A 24741-nucleotide genomic window follows, 5' to 3' on the forward strand; every position below is an offset into this window, starting at 1 on the left:
TTCGTTCCAGTCATTGGCAGCAGAGAACTGGAAGGAAAGACGGCCAAAGGAGGCGATGACTGGCTTTGTGGATGACCAGTGAGATATACCTGCTGGAGCACGTGCTACGGATGGGTGTTGTTATCGTGACCAGTGAGCTGAGATAAGGCGGTGCTTTACCTAGCATAGACTTATAGATGACCTGGAGCCAGTGGGTCTGGCGACGGATATGTTGCGAGGGTCAGCCGACGAGAGCATACAGGTCGCAGTGGTGGGTGGTATATGGGCTTTGGTGACAAAACGGATGTCACTGTGATAGACTACATCCAGTTTGCTGAGTAGAGTGTTGGAGGCTATTTTGTAAATGACATCGCCGAAGTCGAGGATCAGTAGGATAGTCAGTTTTACGAGGGTATGTTTGGCGGTGTGAGTGAAGGAGGCTTAGTTGCGAAATAGGAAGCGGATTCTAGATTTGATTTTGGATTGGAGATGTTTGATATGAGTCTTGAAGGAGAGTTTACAGTCTAGCCAGACACCTAGGTATTTGTAGTTGTCCACATATTCTAAGTCAGAACCGTCCAGAGTAGTGATGCTAGTTGGGCGGGCTGGTGCAGGCAGCGATCGGTTGAAAAGCATGCATTTAGTTTTACTAGCGTTTAAGAGCAGTTGGAGGCCATGGAAGGAGTGGCATTGAAGCTCGTTTGGAGGTTTGTTAACACAGTGTCCAAAGAAGGGCCAGATCTATACAGAATGCTGTCGTCTGCGTAGAGGTGGATCAGGGAATCACACGCAGCAAGAGTGACATCATTGATATATACAGAGAAAATAGTCAGCCCGAGAATTGAATCCTGTGGTACCCCCATAGAGACTGCCAGAAGTCCATACAACAGGCCCTCCGATTTGACACACTGAACTCTATCTGAGAAGTAGTTGGTGAACCAGGCGAGGAAGTCATTTGAGAAACCAAGGATGTTGAGTCTGCCGAAAAGAATACGTTGAATGACAGAGTCGAAAGCCTTGGCCAGGTCGATGAAGACGGCTGCACAGTACTGTCTTTTATCGATGGCGGTTATGATATCATTTAGTACCTTGAGCGTGGCTGAGGTGCACCCGTGATCAGCTCGGAAACCAGATTGCACAGCGGAGAAGGTACGGTGGGATTCGAAATGGTCAGTGATCTGTTTGTTAACTTGGCTTTCGAAGACTTTAGAAAGGCAGGGCAGGATGGATATAGGTCTGTAACAGTTTGGGTCTAGAGTCTCACCCCTTTTGAAGAGGGGGATGACCGCGGCAGCTTTCCAATCTTTAGGGATCTCGGACGATACGAAAGATTGGTTGAACAGGCTGGTAATAGGTGTTGCAACAATGGCGGCGGATAATTATAGAAAGAGAGGGTCCAGATTGTCTAGCCAGGCTGATTTGTACGGGTCCAGTTTTTGCAGCTCTTTCAGAACATCTGCTATCTGAATTTGGGTGAAGGAGAAGCTGGGGATGCTTGGGCAAGTAGCTGCGGGGGGTGCGGAGCTGTTGGCCGGGGTTGGGGTACCCAGAAGGAAAGCATGACCAGCCGTAGAGAAATGCTTATTGAAATTCTCGATTATCGTGGATTTATTGGTGGTGACAGTGTTTCCTAGCCTCAGTGCAGTGGGCAGCTGGGAGGAGTTGCTCTTATTCTCCATGGACTTTACAGTGTCCCAAAACTTTTTGGAGTTAGAGCTACAGGATGCAAATTTCTCTTTGAAAAAGCTAGCCTTTGCTTTCCTAACTGACTGCGTGTATTGGTTCCTGACTTCCCTGAAAAGTTGAATATCGCGGGGACTATTCGATGCTAGTTTTTGTGCTGGTCGAGGGCAGTCAGGTCTGGAGTGAACCAAGGGCTATATTAGAGAGATTAAAGTAGATGTCACACGTCCAGATTTGATGGATGACCCTATGTGGTCCTATGTGAGCCTATGTGACCGCTATGTGAACCTAAGGGGTTGCCTGTCAGGGCATTCTGATGGTTAGGTGGGGGTCTTTGGGTAAGGGTCCAGTTGTCAGGTCAACCGGTAATGATTTATGACCCCAGCCTGATTTATGACCCTATGTAATGATTTATGACCCTATGTCCTGTTGTAGCAGGCCTGCCCATATTTGGGCTTCCGGTCAGGACATCCTGGCCGGGGTGGGGGTCTTTGGGGTAAGTGTCAAGTTGTCAATGTCGTAAATCAGAAAAAGATCATGATTTATGAACCTATGTAGTGATTGATGCCCCAATGGTTTGTAGAAGGGGGGCATGCCCATATTTGGGCTTCCGGTCAGGACATTCTGATGGTTAGAGGGGGGCTTTTGGGTGGTAAGTGACCAGGTGTCATGTCAAACTGTTCCTGGATGTCTAGTGTTGGGGGGTTGTTAATGAACATTTCAAAGAGGCTGGCTTTGCAGAAGCCTTATAAAGCCCCAAAACAATGCATGTTTAAGATTGTACAAGATAAACCCCCTGAATATTAAACAAAAATGACACATATGTCAATTTATGGTATGTTATGCTCGGCTTGTCATGAACCCAGTGAACAAAGCATTGAGGAAGTTCTGTGTGAAGCTCCAGAATGTTTTAAAGGATTTTTGGGTACGAGTGAGGGCCCTATGTCTTACATATTCCAGCCGGAGGATTCTACGGTAAAGATCTTCAACGCCTGTGGCCCCAAACCCGTTTATCAGGCAAAACCTGGGAGTTTTTCTCCTGCTCTGGGCATGAGAGAATGGCTAAACATCCGGATGGCTCTTTGTAAAATTGAACAGGTCCTGAGTGGCACAGCTGTGCCAGGCTATGCGTTGGAAGAACAGGTCTTCGGACGCAGTGATCTCAAGGCTCTAAGAATTGCTTCAATGGACTATAACCCGGACAACAAAGTGACAATTTTAGCCTGTCAAGTTTATGATGCGGGTAATGCTACAAAGTCTGTCAATTCTCCAGTAGCATCCAGAGCATGCAAAGATGTCAACTTTTTTATTCCTGTGTTTAGTTTTAAATGGGTTGATTATCCAATTTTCATAACACTTATGAATAAGCTGGACATTCTCTTCAAAAATCGCGAACAGTTAAGACGCTGGCCTCGACTTTTCTTGAGACATAGCCAGGACCAAAAGGCCCGACGTAGGATTTACCCCTGGAGTGAAAACTTAGCAAGTGTTGATGAGCCTGGCAAGAGATCCCGGCATTTTGATGACCAACTGGACACTGACAATGGGGGGTGGTTGCATCAGATCCCTGGATCTGTAAGAAAGGCTTTGTAAAATACCTTAAGAATGTAAGGCTATAAAATGTATGTACTAAATATTTTGAATGAAATAAAATGGTTTTTAAAAACAGAATCTCACCACGTTATGAACTCTCGCGTTTGTTCACGCTTAGCGCAGTCTGTCCCTGAGAAAAAAAACTTGCGCAATGTGCGCGCGTATGGGCGTGCTTGTGCTGTAGTGGCTGTGTGTGTGTGTGTGTGGGTGTGTGTGTGTTTCAAAAACAGAAAAAGGGGGGCGAGGTGTTTGTTAAAAAAATACCCTTGCATCTGCGCTCAAGGCTCTCTCTCTATGCATGGGGGGGTCGTTTGAAACCAGGGTTTACACTATCAGGCCAAACAGATGTCTAAAAGTCATTCAGCCCAGTGCTGTCGAGACCTCCCCAGCCCCAGCATCTAGATGCTAGCCCCCGGAGATTTTAGAATATCAAAAGATACCTAATGTTTAGACGCCACCCAATACCCTATGTTTGAACCAAATGGCTGGTGTTTGAACCACATGCCTTAGGTTTCAAAGATAACTTTTTAGGCTGTTTTAGCGCGAAAAATACGACACCACTAGAGTCCGACGGCTACAAAAGCTAAGCAAAACAGGTCCCCCCTGTTAGCATCGTTTTCGCGCATTTACCCTACAGCATTCCTCCAGGAATAGTTATCGGACGGACCCCTTTAAAAAAGATCTGGTAAATACCCTCCTGATGGATATTTCTCAAGGTTAGTTCTTGAAATAAATATTTACATATGCTATATATTAGATTTGTTTGTTCTTGGGAATTGTTTGAAAACGTTGTATGTTATAGAAATATTAAACAGGTCTTAGGGCCCGGATTCTTAACGTATAAAATGTCAATATTAGCTAAAATGATTAGAGCTTTAATATTATCTAATGTTTTTTTTAGATTCTCAAACCTTCACTCAGATTCTCCGAGATATAACTGAACTCGAACCGGTCGTAGGGTCTCCGGAACAAATTGTTTACATCCCAACGCCGACCCTGAATTGTAGTAAGTAAGATTCCAAGAATTCCTTAAGAATATTTATACCTTAAAAACAAAAAGTATCGGCGTCTTATATTAAAAGTTATTTTATGTGTTTACAGCGGAAATACCTCCTAGAACGGGTGCCATAGGGAGTCTACACGGTTTCTGTGAAGGATATGCCTACGAGACAATTGTGCCCTACTCCCAGGATGTATTTACACAGAAGCCGCAAACAGAGACTTTAAACGGCCTGTCAACTCCCCTGACCCAGGACCGCTGGACGCCCCCTATTAAACACCAACGGACAATCAGGGCCCAGATCCACAGGTCCGCTTCACCCGAACAATACTACTGGGAGGGTATTCACGAGACAGCGTTACAAGGACAAGGTATGAATCAATTATAATTTATATATATATATATATATTTTATTTTTATGCCTGAATATGTTTAAACATGTACTAATGCTGTTTTTTTTTTTAAATTTCAGGCTCACAAGCTACAGACCAGGCAGATGCTATAATTAGGGTTGCCCAAAGACATGTTCCCGAGTTCTCAGAGCTTCTTCAGAACAGCCCTCTTCAAAAAAGCCGAGGTATTTAATTAATGTATTGTTAATATATAGGCTTATATCTGAAATGTATTTTACATTTTTATCAAACATATTTTAGGGTTAATAACCTATTTTTCTGTATGTATTATTTTTAATGCAGACTCCTCGCCTGCTTATAAAGACCTCCAAGAAGCTACACATCTAGATCCCGAGGAGGCGCCAAAGACCCCAGTCACCAGAACAGCGAAGCCTGATGATTTCAAAGTTTTAAATGACATTTCTGAGGTAGACGATTTGATGTTCTGTGAAGTGGCCAACCTTATTGAAGCGGCCAATTCTGGTGCGGCAAAAGCCTCTTGTGAAATAGACCAAGCCGTGCTTTTCAAGGCTTTTACACAGGGTTTAAAATCACGAAAGGCTTTACTTCAACGTCGTATGGGTATTCTATTCGAACATCAATACAATCAGGATGTGTCATTCTGGCGTAGAGAGCTTCCCCGCATGTTAAACAACAGTAGGGTTAAAACAAGCAAATACCTCCGTTAAAAAACACATATGTAAAAAAAACACAAGCACACACATCCTTAAGTAGAGAAATGGCGCCCCCTATAGACCTAAGCGAGACAATTGAAACCCTCTTAGCGGAAATCCCTACAGAGCTCCAAGATATAATTAACCATATGAATGATTCTGGGCTAATTGACATAGGGGCTATAGATGAAAACCTATTATCCCAGATTCCCTCCGAACTCATTGAAATTATTACACGTATGAATGAGTCAGGGTCTGCAGATGAAAACAGGTTATCACAGATACCCGAATCAATCATATCTTTAATTACCCAGATGAACGAGAGCCCAAGGTTTAATTCTGCACCCCCTACACCTCTAAGCCATCCTTTAACACCCTTGTTCGAAGAGGAAACCCAATACGATGTTTTTGAACAGCTGAACAAATGTCTATCAAATCTGGATCGGGAAGGTCTTGATCACAATGTACAGAACGAAAGCCCTAGGTTTAATTCTGCACCACCTACACCTCTAAGCCAGCCTTTAACACCCATGTCTGAAGAGTCTGAAACCCAATACGATGTTTTTGAACAGTTGGACGATTGTCTAGCAAATCAGGATGGGGATGGTCTTGATCGCAGTGAACATGTTTTGTATCGAAATAAATTCCACAATATTGAGGTTCGACAGTTTTTCAATTTCGCATGGGGGGGTCAGATTCGGGAATATGCTGTGTTTTACGTAATGCTTATGGACACTTTGAATGAACTGGTAGATAGAGTTAGAGCTTATAGCCAACCAAGGGATACCTTACAGTTGGAAATTTTAGGAGACAGTCTGCAGAGCCGTGTGTCGCTTATTTTAAATAGGGGTGAAGCAGATCTTGAACAATTTGTTAACCTGCTAGAACGCCTTGTTCAGTCAAATTTAAACGTGCTAGCAGATAGGACCCTCGAACTTGTAGTACAATTAGTCCGGCCACCCCAAGGAGGCGGCGGGCAGAGACGTAAACTCGATAGCCTGATGCAGTCCGAAATCATAAGCAATAAAAAGGCCTACCTCATAATCGTTCACAATCATGGTAATAAGCTATGCTTTGCCATAGGTTTGGCCCACTTACTCAGCCCAGGATGTACAGAGCGCGAAGCGTTACAGAAAGCTCAAGAGCTACAAAAGGCTGTGGGTTTAGGTATACAGGATGCTGTGGCTTTCTCAGACATAGGCAAATTTGAAAACTTTCTGAATATCAAGATTGTGGTTTTGTACCACAGCAGGGCTAATGACGCGCTCCTGAAGTTCCAAAATATACAAGAGCCACACCCTAAGACTATGTACTTTTATGTGCAAAATGAGCATTACTATGCCGTAACTAACATCACAGCATTTTTAGGCGCCCCATATGTCTGTCCAGCCTGTCATACCGGCTACACCCGCAAGGGGGGGCACTCGTGCCGTTATAACTGTTCAGTATGTCTGGATAAACATTGCCCTATGCAACCGCTAAACTTGACACCCTGTGAGGATTGTCACCGCACATGTCGTTCAGCCTACTGTTACGAAAAACACAAAACTGAAACATGGCACCCCAAGGCCTGTAAATCTGTAAGCATTTGTGACATTAACAAGAAATGTCCAAAATGCCATTGCAATTACAACCTTAAAATAGACAGCCCTAAACCCCATGTTTGTGGAATCATACATTGCCCAATCTGTAAAGGGCCCTTGAAAAGCAGAGACGCAGAAGTTGTTCAAGAAGTACCACATGAGTGCTACATTCAGCCCCTGGCTGAAGATGAACATACAGAGAAATATGTTTTTTATGATTTTGAGACAAATCAGCAATCAGGGGTTCACTTGCCTATTTTTGTATCTACCATGACTTTCAACGGTGAAAAGTGGTCGGCCGAGGGGCCCGATTGCGCCCGACTCTTTCTAAAACATTTTAGAAAGGCCCAGTACAGAAACTTCACGTTTATAGCACACAATGCGCGCGCCTATGACTCCTATCTGCTTCTGAACCCTTTGATACAGCAAGGCGTGGCGCCCAGTGTCATTGCTCAAGGGAGTAAAATCTTATGTTTTGTTGACCACGCCTTCAAACAGAGATACATTGACAGTTTAAGCTTCTTACCCATGAGATTGGCTCAAATGCCAGAGGCCTTGGGTTTTGAAAACTCGGTCAAAGGCTATTTCCCCCACTTCTTCACATCTGACGAGAATCTACATTATATAGGAGCTTATCCAGCCCCCGAAATGTACGGTTGTGATCAAATGTCTACCAAAGAGCGTGAGAAATTCATGACTTGGTACGAGACAGTAAGACATGGAACTTTTGATTTTCATAAAGAGATGGAATCATACTGTGACAATGACGTGGTTATACTACGTGAAGGATGCCTCAGATTCCGAGAAGAGGTAATCAAAGATGCAGGCATTGACCCCTGGAGCTGTACAACTATTGCATCCGCGTGCATGAAAACCTATCGTACACACTATCTAACTCCAGCCTCTATAGCGATCCCATCGCCAGACAACTACCGACGACAATTCAAGGCCTACTCTAGTGGCTCCATTCAATGGTTGGAGTACCTAGCCCAGGATAAAAATGTTTTTATCCAACATGCTTTGAATCGGGGCGAGAAGGCTTTTGGGCCTTACCATGTAGATGGATACACACAGATTGACGGTGTTGAGACAGTGTATGAGTACAACGGTTGTTTCTTCCACGGTTGTAAATTATGCTTTGTCCCCCAGGCCATGTGTGTCCTAACCCAAAAGACTTTTGGGGAAATGTACCAAGAGTTCCAAGACAAACTGAATTCTTTAAAGGCTACATACGGGTTAAAAGTGGTGGTTTTGTGGGAACACGAATGGACAGCCCTGAAAAAGGCGGATCCTCATGTTCAGGCCTTCCTTACCCAATATGACCCTCCAGAGCCCCTGGAACCGAGACAGGCCTTGTTTGGAGGCAGGACCAATGCTTTGACATTGCGTTATGTAGCTCAACCCGACGAGACAATAGGTTATGTAGATTTTACATCCCTATATCCTCATGTAATGAGTTCCTCATGCTATCCTATAGGGCATCCTGAAATTATTCACAGCGACTTTGACGAACCCCAAAATTATTTTGGTTTAATCAAAGCGACTGTCTACCCTCCTAGGGGTCTGTTTATACCTGTGCTGCCTTACAAGGGGTCTAAAGGAAAACTTTTCTTTCCCCTTTGTCGCACATGCTGTGAAAACAACAACCAGGAAAACCCATGTGATCACTCAGATCAAGAAAGAGCCCTGACAGGTGTCTGGGTCACCGTTGAATTCTCTAAGGCTTTGGAGAAGGGGTATCGTGTGGCCAAAATCTTTGAAGTGTGGAACTTTTCCAGGAAATCAGACACACTTTTTAAAGAGTACATCAAGACCTTCTTGAGATGCAAGCAGATGGCTTCAGGCTATCCAGCATCGGTTACAGATGAAGAAAGTAAAGAGAAGTACATTCAAGACTACCATGACAGAGAAGGCATACTTCTTGACCCTGACAGAATACAGGTCAACAAAACCAAAAGAAATGTTTCGAAATTGTACTTGAACTCCCTTTGGGGGAAGTTAGCGCAGAGAAGCAATATGCTAACAACTTCGATCATTAAAGACCCGGAAGAATTTTTGGAATTTGTTTTTTCGGACCAATACGAAATTTCACATTTTTCATTCTTGAGTCAAGACATTGCCTTGGTGCAATGGCGGCGCAACCCAAAGTGGGTTCTACCCCCAGGTAATGTAAATGTGTTTCTTGCAGCATTTACCACAGCCTATGCCCGACTTGAACTGTACACCCTCATGGAACAGCTTCAGCGGCGGGTTCTTTACCACGACACAGACTCTGTGGTCTATGTAAGCAAGCCGGGGGATTGGAACCCCCCACTCAGCAACTATCTTGGGGGTTTAACTAGTGAACTCGCCGAGGGTGACCATATCACAGAATGGTCCTCATGTGGGCCCAAAAGCTATGCTTTTAGGACTAAAGACAATCACGTGGTGTTGAAAGCCAAAGGCGTGACTCAAAACTACGAAAATGCCCCGCGTGTAAACTTGGAATCAATCACGCGCTTGGTCGACGGGTTCGTAAATGACAAGAATAGTGACTTGGAGATTTTGACCTCCTACAACAAAATAGTGAGGGATAAAAAGGGGTTCCATCTAAGAAACGCCCCACTCACTAAAAGATTCAGGGTAGTCTATGACAAGAGACGGCTATTGCCTGACGGTACCACATTGCCCTTTGGCTACTGACTTAGGCTACAAGCCCCAGTGTGTCTTAAAGGTTAAGATATAATGACGGCTGTCGAGGATTTTGACCCCCGTTTAAAACTGCCCTTTTCGGCCTTAATTGCAGGCCCATCAAACAGTGGTAAAACTTTTTTTGTAAAAAGTATTTTAGAGAATTCTGAACATGTGTTATCTCAAAAGCCTGACAATATTGTATGGTGTTATTCCTGTTACCAACCTCTGTATGATGAATTATTGAAGACAATAAAAATCAAGTTTGTTGAAGGAATACCCGATTCTCTGTCTGATGATCAACTTCTCCCCCCACATATACACAATCTGCTTGTTTTGGACGATATGCTATTTGCTGGTAGCGAACATCCAGAAATTGCAAGAGCTTTTACCCAATATACTCATCATAGAAACCTGTCCGTGCTTTACTTGGTCCAGAATGTGTTTCACCAAGGTAAAAATAGCCGTACCATTAGCTTGAATGCCAACTACATGGTATTGTTTAAAAATCCTAGAGACAAACTGCAAATTAGCACTCTAGCTCAGCAGATGTACCCTGGAAGGAAATCATACTTTATGGAGAGCTATGAGGACGCTACCAAAGAGCCATTTTCTTATTTAATCGTGGATTTAAAAGCAAATACTCCAGAACAGCTTAGGCTACGTACAGGCCTGTTTCCGTGGGAGCGGCCTGCTGCATACCTTCCTAAAAAGTAAACGCTATGTCTCTGCGTTTAAAAAGAAACCTGCCCCTTTTGACAAGGCTAGTTGGGTCTACAGCTAAAGGACGGAAGGCCATCTTGGGTAGTTGTTCTTCAGATCTCATATTAGCCTTATGTGAGATTGCTTTGAATCTTCTCAAAGGGCGCATTCCACTCACCCTGAACCAATTGAAAAAATTAAAGAGACAAAAGACCGCGATCAAACTCTTTGCCAATAAAAGGGCCAGTCTTCAAAAGAAAAGACATAGTATACAACAGTCTGGAGGTTTTCTCATACCTTTACTCAGTATAGCTGTGCCCTTCATCACCAGCCTTATTGCTGCCAGACGTGGGGGTTGAACACGCGGTGTGATGGCCACTAAAATGTACTTGGTGCCACAACAAGAGTTGGATAGACTTAAAAATCAAATGCAGGGTCCTGAAAATATCAGACAAACAGCTGAAAATGATTTGGATACGGCCATGAAGGATGTTTTGAACCGAAAAGGATTGAACCCTTATGATAAGATCCAAAAATACACAAACCTAATGCAAAGATATTTGACTCTGGTAAAGCAAGGGGCGAGAGAGAGCAACCATTTAACACTTTCCCTACCGGACCCTTTAACAGATGTCGAACCTAACGATAGCCAGGCCCCGGTAAGGCCTGTACCGGCGCTCTTACCTAGTGAAGATCCTATGTCTGGTGAAGCTCAAATGCCTTTTGAAGATAAAGTTATGCATGACCTACTGACACATGTGCCTTTACGTAACCGGAAGAATGTTAAATACATTATGAACAAGATAAAAGACTCAAAGGGATTAGCTGCTTGGAACGATTCTGGAGAGTTTATACTTCAGGGCGCTGTTGTTAGGGGTTCCCATATGGTGGACTTACTTAAAAGTACCACGGCTGCCCACAAGGTTGCTGATGACCGAAGGCCTCCCGGCTGGCGTCAGTTTCTTAAGGCCCTGGCAATCCTGAACATTCCCCTCTCGGGTGTACCCAACCATAAGCTTCGTCAACAGATTCAAGCTTTAAAACAAAAGCCTTCAACGAGATACAGCACCCCTAAAGATGCCCCAACGACACCGCCCCCCTATGAAAGCGATGATGCTAACTCATTTACTCCCATGAACGTCTCAGGACCTTTTCCTAATCCCGATCTCTCGGCGTGGTTAGACTTTTGAAAATGACTTTTGAAAATGACTTTTGAATGACTATGATTAAATTCAATAAAATGTTTTATTTGAAAAATAAGCAATTTAACATTTGTGGCATTCTTGAAACATATGACGTGAGCATACGCCTTGATTACGCGTTCTTAAACGACACACATTTGAACACTTTTGATATTTTCTAACAAAACAAGATACAAAGTCATCATTACTTCTTAAATCATCCTTATAAAGAAACATAACATCTTCAAAAGAAACTCCCCGGGCTCTTTGGCACAGGTAAAATACACAGTGGTGACCGCATGTAGTGGAAAGGTTATCTTGCACTTGTTTGATGCTGTAGTAGATCTTTGAACCGTTTAGGGTCAAAAAATCTTTAATAGATTTAGGGAAATGTGAAAAACCGGGGGGAAAGCCATAGGAATCAAAAAAAGTTGAGATTTTTCTTCCACCTTCCTGTTCTAATGTCATAGCTAGCCAATGTTCACCAGGCATGTGTTTAGGATGGGTATTGACAATAAACATTGCAGGCCTCTCAGGCCATATCTCAATAGGTAATTCATCACAAGCCATCACTCCACAAAATTGTTTTCCAATCAAGCGGCTCATGAGCCCTTCCAACTCTTGGGTATTCATGTCTTTGCTCAAAGGTCCTTAATAATAATCCACTAAGACCTGTCTTCGGGCATTCACTTCCAAGATTGAATCAGAGCATGCGTAAACAATCATGCTAACTGTACAGGTTAAAGGTGTACGGAAACGCATTTCCAGCCTGAGGTTACCTTGGGACATCACAGACAGATTTCCTGAGGTGTCATCATCAGGTGATAAATTGAAAGCATACAAAGTGTAACCCTCTGCAAAATCATTTCTGTCAATAGGCAAAGAGAGATCTTTTAGATGCCTCCCTGTGGCCAGGAATAGATTGTAAAATTCTCGCACAGATATGTTGTTGTTAAATTGGGGTTGGAAAGCCTTAGCCGGAACCTGACGTCCGTCCTGACAGAGAGCTACATACTCTGCATTGAAGTGTTGAAAATTAAAGGGGTTTTTATCTAAACTCCCCGTATTAGAGGCGTGATCAACCAGACCTATAACCACATATCTAGGTAAAGGGCCTAGAAATAGGTTTTCTTGACTGCAGATTCTACTGCCCACAGGTATGCTAAAGGTTTTCATGGTAATTCTTTGGAGAGGGTAAAGGGCATTTCCTTTCATCAAAGCATGTGAGTGACCCAGGCGTACTGCCGGAGATACAGACACTTTTTTTATAAAAAGGGTGGCCCCCAACACTTTCAAACTAAAATCCCCGTCTTGGGGAGACATCAGGCAAAACTCATCCTTGGCCCTGGTTAATTTTAATCTTAAATCAACAGAATTTAGGAGCAACCGTTCTTGAAAGAAAATGTCAGAGTGTATAGGGCCTAGCAAATGAAACTCTCGAGATTCGGCGCAGTAGCGAGCGCGTGCCGCTAGGCCTTTGTTCGCCCCCGTGGAAGGGTCTGTCGATTCCATAGAGACTCCTGCAGTATCCTTGCTAAACAACCCGGCGCTAAATTGTGTTTTGAGAGTGTCTTCGGAGTAGTTTAGCAAACACTCCATGATGGCTCTATATGGGTATGTGGCGCTGCTTTGACTGATTAGGCGTTCACCCAAAGTCACATCCACTTGGGAGAAGATGGTGGCCAAGGGGTAATTAATGAGACTCACTTTGGCATCGCCTGCAATATTAGACCCATCTCTTTTGGTCACTTTTAGACGTAAATGCACCAAGGTGTTGTTGAGGTCCAGATAGTTGTCACCGTGTCCTGGTATGAAAAATTCGATAGGCCCGTTATCTGTAATAGCCGAGAGGGGGGCTATCTCCACATAACTGGACCTGTCTATTGAATGCTGCGTTAACGGTGCCGTGAAAAGATCGAGTTCTGTCTTTATAGCTTCAGAGGACATTCGGTGTAAAAGAGCCATGTCACTTATTCTTTTAGAAAATACTTCCTAGTATTCTTTTTGGTCCAGACCTCCTCACTTTACCACGTCTTTGACTTACTGAGGTTCTTTTAACAGTTAACCTCCGCTTTTTAGGTGCAGGCCTGCGTCTTAAACCTGGGGGTCTCTTTTTAGGCCTTCGAGACAATATCATAAGACCAGAGCCTTCTTGATGCTCCACCTCTGGTGACGCTCTGCGGGTCATAGCATTTGCTACAACCTCACTTACTATATTTTTAGCCGCGGATTTTAAGTGTGGTTTGGCTATGCTGAAGCCTCTCTTCATAAACGGTAAAACCATCCTAAAGAGGTTACGAAATATACCCCCTATCCCCGCACCATACATTGTCGGTGATCCATGATATCCTGGTAGTCCATTACCAACTTGATCCACATAGTATGAAACATAACGGTTGGGGTCGAGCTGAGGGTGCTCCATAACCCTTTTATTTGGTATTATGTTTATAAATATAATACCAAATATTATATATGTAGAGAGGTTTTGGTGGGTCTAAAGTGTAGTTTTACAATAGTTTTACCATAAGTAAATTCAATGTTTTCGTTCTGATCCGTTTTAAGCTCAACCAGAATGTTTTCAATATATTTCTTGCTGACGGGTACGTAGTGCGGCTTGTCATAATTGACAGTGACGATGTCCCCATCCTTTCCGTCTATATGAACTGTTCTCAGGAGGGGCACACATGTGTCTCCGACCCTTTGATAGGTTATGATGTCGGTATACACAAATATGTTGTAAAAGCCTGCATGGATATCGGCAGGGAATGGGAATAATTTATCTTTCACATACGTCCATTTATTGGGACCCATCCCCAACATGTAGGATAAATTACCGCTGGTCTTTATACCCCCGTTAGCAGGCCCTGAGATTTGTATCCTTTTATGGATTGGATTGTAGAATAGGAATATTTCCATCTTGTTTAGGGTTAGGTGTTCATTCAACTCTGAGACGATCCTGTCGACGGTTCTATAGAAACCTTTTTTAAGCTTAATAAGTTTCGCAGGTTCCGATAACTTTTTGCAATAAAAATCACGGTCCTTATCTTTGATATTATACCAACTATGGGGGTATGTAATCTCGCTGAGACCTACTTCCCAAGCCTCGGATAACTCTATAGGCTTTGGAAAATTGGTTGTATAATTCGAACTCTGATTATTACGATATATATGTGCAGACGCATTACTGGGGAGAGTCAGGTAGAAGCCGCTGTGTTCCATGATGCACTCCTGTGTACACGAGAATGAGGAGCTAGTTATCAGGACTGTGGGTTTAAATTAATCCCCGTTGCCTCCACCACATCATGCTCCAATACCCAACTGTTGAACTTTTGGGGCCAGTTTTTCCAGCGGACCAGCAACCATTTTTTACCCTTTTCTCTCTTCTGATCTAGAATCTCCTCCACGTGAAAGACTTTGTCTTTACCCAACTGGACCTTCTGTAATTCCTTTTCATAAAAAGATCCCTCTATAAGATCCCCGTCATAATCTTGTAATTTGTAGACAGAGGGTATGCGTGGCAGACATTCTGTAACGGTAAACAACTCCGAGCTAAAACCTTGTTCGTATTTTTTGTCGAAAACACCCCTCAATTTAGATATACGCACCAAGTCACCCACGTTGAATTTAAAGTTAATTTTTTTCTTACGGCGAACGGGGAACAAACCATACAGATTTTTAAAGACTTGAAAAGAGTTTTCAGAAGACACCTCAGACGGTTTCATCCTTATACTCTTATGATAATTGTTATTGTACCCCTTTACTAAATCCTGAACTATATCGAGATATCGGTGTGTGTTGTGAGCTGTAAAATATCTCCACATCCGCTCCTTCAAAGTCCTATTAAAGCGTTCCACAACCGAAGCTTTCAAATCCGAGCCTGTAGCAAAATGTATTATGTTATACTTATTCATCAGCTTCTGAAATGTCTTATTGAAGAATTCTTTTCCTCCATCAGTCTGCACTTTATTGGGTGCGCCTCCTGCCTTCAAGATCGAGTCAAAGGCCCGGGTTACCTCGGCCCCGCTCTTATTTTTTAAAACCCTTACAAAGGCTACTTTAGAGAAAATATCTATAACCGTTAGCATGTAGCGATTTCCATCATTTTTATCGGCAAGGGCCTGCATGTCGCATAGATCCGCCTGAAATTGGGATAAGGGATGCGTAGAAAAAACTCTATTTCTTGGAAAATGTTTTCTTACAGATTTATGGAGAGTATAGGCATCCTGCTCTGATAACCACTCACTCACTTTAGCATCGCTTAACAGGCTACCTGTTTCTTCGGCTATTGCTCTCTGTAAACGCTCTTTACCACCATAAGACCCGGGGTTAGAGGGATTATAATAAATGTTTTTCAACAGCTGTTCAGCCATCCTTCTTGCCTCTCTGAGGGACAATAACGTTAATGAGCAACTTTCAAATAACGACAACATTTCAGTTTGAGAATTTTTATTTTTTTAACACCAAGTATTACGTATACAACCAATTCAGGATTTGTTGCAAGATACAAGTCCCAGTTTTCTCAACAATCACATCATGCAACACCCTGTATATCTGGTTTAGATGTACAGGTTTGTGCCGCTGAATTTTTAAAACACACACGTCGGATATATAAGTATATAAACAACAAATATGATACACGTTCACATTAAATGGGGGTTCAAACAAATAATGCAAAATCTTAGCCAAAGTTACTTCTAGCTCTTCAGACTCATCAACAATTCTTGATACCATTTGTGTCCATTGCAAACTCCCACCCGTATGTCGTACATGATTCATGATTTGTTCCATTTTCAACAAACGCTCGACATTAGCCCAGGTATTGTGTGTCGTGTAGAACGATACATTATTCACTTTATTTTCAATAATCTGATGCATAACATTTGTAAGGTCTCTCAAAAGAAAAAATGTATTTATTCGCTCCAACATCGTAGACACATAGTTACCCATAGCTCTAAATAACAAAATGTCACTCGGTCTCTTGGGATTTATTGAGCCAGAAAACCACCACATCAGCCACCACAGCTTCCCGGTATTTGTTGTCGGTCACCAGGGTGTGTCGGATTTCTTTGAGTTTCTCGTGGATGAAAATTGCCTCCTTCAGTTCATGTAGGAAGGCCTCGGTTACCCCGTAAACTCTGGGGATAGACGGCACAAGACCCATAGACTCCAGGGCGCTGACCAGCGATGGTATAAACCTGCGGGACCACAGTCTTTTCACCAGCTCCTCAAAATGATTGAAAAAGTAGTATCTCGGAGGGTCGTATAGGCAAGGATGACGACGCTGGCTGGGGTGATTGATCTCACAGCCGATGCATTTTTCTCTTATATAGTCGCCAATCACCAAGTCTAAAAGTGTAGCTACAGAGGCCTTGATGGTATCCACAAAAATAGTACTGACCACCCCATCAAACACATCCTCAGGCTGGGTACATGTAGGGGGTGTCGCGGGTCTTGCCAGGGGTGAGTAGAGTGTAGGGCTGCGAGGCATTGAGTCCTTAGTTTCGGGGCCCCATGACGTAGCGGAGTCCTCGTAGAAGGTAGGGATATCCATGGTCTATGATGAAATGAAGAACCGGCTGCTTTTGCATTTATTGTAGAACCCCGCCTTAGGGTATCTGGGCGTGGTTAAAGACTCCCCGTACTTAGTTTTCTTCTGAAGTTGTATCTTCTTGAGGCTCTTTTGAAACGTAATCTTCAAGATTCGTATATATTATGCACTTCTTTAAATGCACAAGGCTCTGCCTCTGTTGGCTCTGTACAAAGAGATCATCCAACGCCTTCAACATGTTCAATTCCACTACATCCCAACTTTTAAAAGGGATAAGCAGACGCAGTCTGGTATCCCCAGTATGGCCCCCCTCCCGAAGGTTTTGGTTTCGGATTTCCTGGGTGCCGATATAGAACTCCAAGCCGCAGGGACGTCCATTCTGTCTTTGTATTTTCACCCTGTGAAATATACGTCCTGAGGAGTCAGGGGTACCTTCCCAACGGGTCTCGTGGCCCGTGAACACACTATACCCCTTGGTGATAAGGCGCAGTTCAGGACACACCACCTTGCGAAAAACCGACCAGTCTTCAACACCATAGTCCAAGCCTACAGTCTGTTCTGTATATTCTTCTCCTTCAGCGACAGTATAGAGGGTCACTCTACAGGCCACGTAATCAAACCGATACCCCCATAGCTGTCCATTAGACATCAACACTTGATCTTTCAGCGCATTTGATGGAGGTATTTGGCTTCTATACACATTTAAAAAACGTTTTTTTGGAGCATCATATATTGCGGGTTGATACTTGGCCCGTGCTCTATGAACCAACCGAGGACCCGCTTCAGTTGTTACAGTCATCACCGCTTTGCCACCGATCCCAAATTCCATGGTTATTCTTAAGATCTTGTACAGTCTTAAACAGGCATTGTTTTGGGGGTTTATAAGGCTTCTGCAAAGCCAGCCTCTTTGAAATGTTCATTAACAACCCCCCAACACTAGACATCCAGGAACAGTTTGACATGACACCTGGTCACTTGCCACCCAAAAGCCCCCCTCTAACCATCAGAATGTCCTGACCGGAAGCCCAAATATGGGCATGCCCCCCTTCTACAAACCATTGGGGCATCAATCACTACATAGGTTCATAAATCATGATCTTTTTCTGATTTACGACATTGACAACTTGACACTTACCCCAAAGACCCCCACCCCGGCCAGGATGTCCTGACCGGAAGCCCAAATATGGGCAGGCCTGCTACAACAGGACATAGGGTCATAAATCATTACATAGGGTCATAAATCAGGCTGGGGTCATAAATCATTACCGGTTGACCTGACAACTGGACCCTTACCCAAAGACCCCCACCTAACCATCAGAATGCCCTGACAGGCAACCCCTTAGGTTCACATAGCGGTCACATAGGCTCACATAGGACCACATAGGGTCATCCATCAAATCTGGACGTGTGACATCTACTTTAATCTCTCTTATATTTGTTCATAGTTCTACATTTGAAAGGGGCATGCTTATTTAAGATGGTGAGGAAATTACTTTTAAATAACAACCATCGGTTGTATTGACGGGATGAGGTCAATATTCTTCCAGGATACCCGGGCCAGGTCGATTAGAAAGGCCTGCTCGCAGAAGTGTTTTAGGGAGCGTTTGACAGTGATGAGGGGTGGTCGTTTGACCGCGGACCCATAACGGATGCAGGCAATGACTGTACTTTAGCAAGTAATACTGACGGTAACGGCAGCTTTCCCACTCGCCGTCTGCGGATCCTAACGATCTCAAAAATCTTTGCCTAATCCGAGATGAGTGATCACTGTCCTGATATCCAGAAGCTATGTTTTGCATTAAGATACGGTGGCAGAAACATTATGTTCAAAATAAGTAAAAAAAACTCATAGCACAGTTGGTTAGGAGCCCGTAAAACTGCTGCCATTCTTCTGGCGCCATTTTATGTCATTCTTAGATAGGTATTTCTCTTGTCCAGATGAGATAGGGCAATGTGCAGTGAGTGCAACGGTGATTGCATCATCTGTAGATCTATTGGGGCGGTGTGCAAATTGAAGTGGGTCTTGGGTGTCAGGTAATGTGGAGGTGATATGATCCTTCATTAGCCTCTCAAAGCAATTCATGATGACAGAAGTGCGTGCTACAGGGCAATAGTCATTTAGTTCAGTTACCTTTGCTTTCTTGGGTACAGGAACAATGGTGACACTGTGTTATCCTCAAAGAAGGTGAATAAGGTGTTTAGCTTGTCTGGGAGCAAGACGTCAGTGTGCGCGACGTGGCTGGTTTTTCCTTTGTAATCCGGGATTATCTGGAGTCCCTGCCACACGTCTCCATTTCAACCAAAAATCTAAGTTAAAGAATAGGACTAAATCAAACTTTAAATGTGTTAATACAGTTTGATTTGATTTAGTCCTATTCTTTAACTTAGATTTTTGGTTAACATGGAGACATGAATCCAACATATTTATTGACATGTAGATTCCATTTTAAAACCCTTGGCCTATATGTATTGTCTATTTTTAGCAGAATCCTGGGCTGAATTTAAACAGCTGTTGATAACTTCCCAATTCTATATAATCAAATAGCATCATTGATAAAGTATGGTTACATTTAATTTGCTCTGTTAAATCTACCCCTTGGAATGACTTACATAGCAATAGTGAATCTATTTAGTGTAGATTTCTCAACAATCATGCTCAATGTAGTACATTGGTAATAGTCAGTGACAAACTCAGCAGGGCTTGGTTAGAACCCTGAATGGGTACCCAAAGTGATAGCTGTAGATAATTAAATGCTCCATCCAGGACGTGCTGCCCATCCTAGTGTTTTTTCTTATAGTTGATATAATGTTGAAGAGCTGACATTATTTCAAAGTAATAAATTCAACATATTTATAAAATTGGTTAACATGATGACATAATCCTGTGGTTGGAATGTCACCCTCAAGGACTTTTTGCAAATCCAATGTATTCTCCACATCACAATAGGTTAACAAATGACATTGAAACAACATTGATTTAATCAGTTTGTAGTTATAGTAGTTTTAGCACAGGAACTAGAAAGGCTTTGTTCTAAGGTTTACTAAGAAGTTGTGTCAGTACTGAACTAGGAAGAAGTGACTGGTACTGTCTATTCTGTCTTACACTTACAAGGACAAATACAACAAACAGACACACGTCAGACAAATGTGACAAACAGAGAGAGTGGGAAAGCCACTGTTTATTCACAACAGTAAGACATTTATAAAAATGACTTATTTGACCTATAGAAAAGCATTAATCTCTGCTTCTCCTGTTCTGTCCTCCTTCACTTCTTCGCAGCAACCTTCTGGGTGTAGAGCTGATAGATCTGTTCACAGGCGATGGAGAGGCCCACCACCAGAGAGACAAACTCCTCAAAGCTCACCTTCCCATCACCATTCTGGTCCAGATCCTTCATGATCGTGTCTATGGCGGCTGGGTCCTTCTGGGACTGAGAGATGGAGGAGATGAAGAGAGTGATTAAGAGAGAGATGGGAGGGGAGAGGGTAGATTTACTTTGGATACTCTTTATTCTAATAAAGTGAGAGAGAGAAATCAGAATGAGAGGGAAAGAGCGTGAGATGAGAAAGAGAGAGAAAATGTAGAGGGACATAAAAGAGAGAGAGAGAGATGTCTGTGTTACCTTCAGGAAGCTGGCCAGTTCTGTCTGCATCAGCTCTTTGAGCTCCTTCTTGCTCAGTGTGTTACAGTCACCGTCCTTTTCAGCATAGCGATGGAACACCATGATCAGGGACTCCATGGAACTCTCCAACTCAGACGGCATGGCTGCAGATATTGACACACTGAGGAGGGCAGAGAGATTTTATTTTTCATTTTTTTATTTCACCTTCATTTAACCAGGTAGGCTAGTTGAGAACAAGTTCTCATTTGCAACTGCGACCTGGCCAAGATAAAGCATAGCAGTGTGAACAGACAACACAGAGTTACACATGGAGTAAACAATAAACAAGTCAATAACATAGTAGGAAAAAGAAAAAAAGAGAATCTATATACAATGTGTGCAAAAGGCATGAGGAGGTAGGCAATAAATAGGCCATAGGAGCGAATAATTACAATTTAGCAGATTAACAGTGGGGTGATAAATCATCAGATGATCATGTGCAAGTAGAGATACTGGTGTGCAAAAGAGCAGAAAAGTAAATAAATAAAAACAGTATGGGGATGAGGTAGGTAAATTGGGTGGGCTATATACCGATGGACTATGTACAGCTGCAGCGATCGGTTAGCTGCTCAGGTAGCAGATGTTTAAAGTTGTTGAGGGAGATAAAAGTCTCCAACTTCAGAGATTTTTGCAATTCGTTCCAGTCGCAGGCAGCAGAGAACTGAAAGGAAAGGCGGCCAAATTAGGTTTTGGCTTTAGGGATAATCAGTGAGATACACCTGCTGGAGCGCGTGCTACGGGTGGGTGTTGCCACCGTGACCAGTGAACTGAGATAAGGCGGCGCTTTACCTAGCATTGCCTTGTAGATGACCTGGAGCCAGTGGGTCTGACGACGAACATGTAGCGAGGGCCAGCCGACTAGAGCATACAGGTCGCAGTGGTGGGTGGTATAAGGTGCTTTAGTAACAAAACGGATGGCACTGTGATAAACTGCATCCAGTTTGCTGAGTAGAGTATTGGAAGCTATTTTGTAGATGACGTCGCCGAAGTCGAGGATCGGTAGGATAGTCAGTTTTAGTAGGGTAAGTTTGGCGGCGTGAGTGAAGGAGGCTTTGTTGCGAAATAGAAAGCCGACTCTAGATTTGATTTTGGATTGGAGATGTTTGATATGAGTCTGGAAGGAGAGTTTGCAGTCTAGCCAGACACCTAGGTACTTATAGATGTCCACATATTCTAGGTCGGAACCGTCCAGGGTGGTGATGCTAGTCGGGCGTGCGGGTGCAGGCAGCGACCGGTTGAAAAGCATGCATTTGGTTTTACTAGCGTTTAAGAGCAGTTGGAGGCCACAGAAGCATTGAAGCTCGTTTGGAGGTTAGATTGCACAGTGTCCAAGGAAGGGCCAGAAGTATACAGAATGGTGTCGTCTGCGTAGAGGTGGATCAGGGAATCGCCCGCAGCAAGATCAACATAATTGATATATACAGAGAAAAGAGTCGGCCCGAGAATTGAACCCTGTGGTACCCCCATAGAGACTGCCAGAGGACCGGACAACATGCCCTCCGATTTGACACACTGAACTCTGTCTGCGAAGTAGTTGGTGAACCAGGCAAGGCAGTCATTAGGAAAACCGAGGCTACTGAGTCTGCCGATAAGAATATGGTGATTGACAGAGTCAAAAGCCTTGGCCAGGTCGATGAAGACGGCTGCACAGTACTGTCTTTTATCGATGGCGGTTATGATATCGTTTAGTACATTGAGCGTGGCTGAGGTGCACCCGTGACCGGCTCAGAAACCGGATTGCACAGCGGAGAAGGTACAGTGGGATTCGAGATGGTCAGTGATCTGTTTGTTGACTTGGCTTTCGAAGACCTTAGATAGGCAGGGCAGGATGGATATAGGTCTGTAACAGTTTGGGTCCAGGGTGTCTCCCCCTTTGAAGATAGGGATGACCGCAGCAGCTTTCCAATCCTTGGGGATCTCAGATGATACGAAGGAGAAGTTGAACAGGCTGGTAATAGGGGGTGCGACAATGGCGGCGGACAGTTTCAGAAATAGAGGGTCCAGATTGTCAAGCCAGGCTGATTTGTATGGGTCCAGGTTTTGCAGCTCTTTCAGAACATCTGCTAACCTGGGGAGGCTTGGGCGAGTAGCAGCGGGGGGGGGGGGGGGGGGCTGTTGGCCAAGGTTGGAGTAGCCAGGAGGAAGGCATGGCCAGCCGTTGAGAAATGCTTGTTGAAGTCTTCGATTATCACGGATTTATCGGTGGTGACCGTGTTACCTAGTCTCAGTGCAGTGGGCAGCTGGGAGGAGGTGCTCTTGTTCTCCATGGACTTTAGTGTCCCAGAACTTTTTGGAGTTAGAGCTACAGGATGCAAATTTCTGCTTGAAAAAGCTGGCCTTTGCTTTCCTGACTGACTGCGTGTATTGGTTCCTGACTTCCCTGAACAGTTGCATATCGCGGGGACTATTCGATGCTAGATGATGTAATTTAGGGTGGGTGTACTACTGTAGTCCCTGTATCTAAGTACACTTACACACTGGAGATCCTGCAACAGCTAGGCTGCTGGTTCAAACCCAACTCAGGCCAGTTCCATTAAATCACTACTTCTTATCTCTATTAGACAGATAATATAGCCTACCCCAACAATTAGTCTTTAAGGCAAACACACAATGCACTTTTAGAGAGGATAGGAGTCGGCCTTCTTTGGCTCTGTAATCACATTCCTTGGCTGCTGTAGAGTTCCATTCCTTCCACTCCTTATCACACATTCCCTCTATTGTCGACTCCTCTTTCTCTTAGTGCCTACCCCTTTTCTTTAGGAATATCCAACATCTCTAGCTGTGTAGGCTGTCCTTTAACCTCTGGTTTTGCAACAGTTCAGTGTAAAGAAGATCAGGCTGTTGAAAATTGGTGAGTAATAATGCCTATAAAATGACTTGAACCCGCTGAGAAAAACGTTTGTAGGCCAAAGAGTTCTAAAAACAAAAACATTGCTTCAATGAAACATGAAAAGGTTAGCCTATAGATATACTACACTATGTCAATCAGTAAGTAGTATGGCCCATCAAACTGCATAACAAACCATAGAATAACTGATTTTTGAATCAAAGTAAGTAAAGACTGATAAACATTTAAGCCTACAAGTTTGCCATTGACGAGACAGATCATTAGCTAGGCACACTTTATAAACCCAAAACACTTATTAAAGTTGTTTGAGACCTGTTTATTACAGTAGATAACCTACTCCGTTAAACGATGGACGCTACTGTATAGAATAAGCGAAAAACGGTTACTTACCGAACTGAAAGCCGCTGGGGAAGTAGCGTACTGCGCAAGAGCTACGAGAATTTAAAGAGAGCAGTCAACGCCCATCTGATTGTGTGTTTTAGCCTGTGTATCCAAGAGACGATGTCTGAGAGCCTGGTCTCAGAGCATTTCGTATTATTATTTATGTAAATCCGAGGCACTCCATTTAGTATATGTTACGTTTCGTATGGTAACGTTATGTATTAAATTGTCGATGTCCATCCCCATTTCGTATGATATGTTATGTTACGAATTATAATTCGTATTATATGTTTCGAATTTGCAAAATGTACAATATGTTATCAATTTGCAAAACGTACTATATGACAAGCATTTCGCTACACCCGCAATAACATCTGCTAAATATACTGAAAAAATATATAAACACAGCATGCAACAATTTCAAAGATTTTACTGGGTTACAGTTCATATAATGAAATCAGTCATTTGAAATAAATACATTTGGCCCTAATCTATGGATTTCACATGACTGGGCAGGGGCTCAGCCATGGGTTGGCAGCCAGGCCCACCCACTGGGGAGCCAGGCCCAGCCAATCAGAATCAGTTTTCCCCACAAAATGGCTTTTTTACAGACAGCAACCCCCCTCTCAGACGATCCCACAGGTGAAGAAGCCGAATGTGGAGATCCTGGGCTGGCATGGTTACACGTGGTCTATGGTTGTGAGACGGTTGGACGTATTGCCAAATTCTCTAAAATGATGTTGGAGGCAGCTTATGGTAGAGAAATAAACATTAAATTATCTGGCAACAGCTCTGGTGGACATTCCTGGATCCAGCATGCCAATTGCACACTCCCTCAACGCTTG

The 24741-nt window shown here is 43.5% G+C and overlaps 2 protein-coding genes across 5 annotated transcripts; one reads left to right on the forward strand and one right to left on the reverse strand.

The window, feature by feature from the left end:
- Positions 1-1880: 1880 nt before the first annotated feature.
- On the forward strand, positions 1881-9851 carry LOC129857116 (uncharacterized). 4 transcript variants are annotated; one of them, XM_055925058.1, is made up of 5 exons: positions 1881-3971; positions 4157-4261; positions 4357-4626; positions 4728-4832; positions 4951-9851. In XM_055925058.1, exon 5 carries the CDS (start codon positions 5387-5389, stop codon positions 9584-9586), a length of 4200 nt encoding a protein of 1399 aa, XP_055781033.1. In that variant the 5' UTR covers positions 1881-3971; positions 4157-4261; positions 4357-4626; positions 4728-4832; positions 4951-5386; the 3' UTR covers positions 9587-9851. The 4 variants fall into 3 exon arrangements, with proteins under 4 accessions (XP_055781033.1, XP_055781035.1, XP_055781032.1 ...); XM_055925057.1 differs by having other exon boundaries at positions 1881-4261; XM_055925059.1 differs by having other exon boundaries at positions 1881-4261; positions 4728-9851.
- Positions 9852-20153: 10302 nt separating this feature from the next.
- On the reverse strand, positions 20154-24014 carry LOC129857130 (protein S100-A1-like). Its single transcript, XM_055925083.1, has 3 exons — positions 23906-24014; positions 20629-20788; positions 20154-20436 (listed from the first exon to the last, which is right to left on the reverse strand). The coding sequence occupies exons 2-3, from the start codon at positions 20767-20769 to the stop codon at positions 20272-20274; spliced, it is 306 nt and encodes a 101-aa protein (XP_055781058.1). The 5' UTR covers positions 20770-20788; positions 23906-24014; the 3' UTR covers positions 20154-20271.
- Positions 24015-24741: the final 727 nt, after the last annotated feature.

This window comes from Salvelinus fontinalis, chromosome 6, assembly GCF_029448725.1.
Source record: "Salvelinus fontinalis isolate EN_2023a chromosome 6, ASM2944872v1, whole genome shotgun sequence".
In the NCBI taxonomy this organism is placed as follows: Eukaryota; Metazoa; Chordata; class Actinopteri; order Salmoniformes; family Salmonidae; genus Salvelinus; species Salvelinus fontinalis.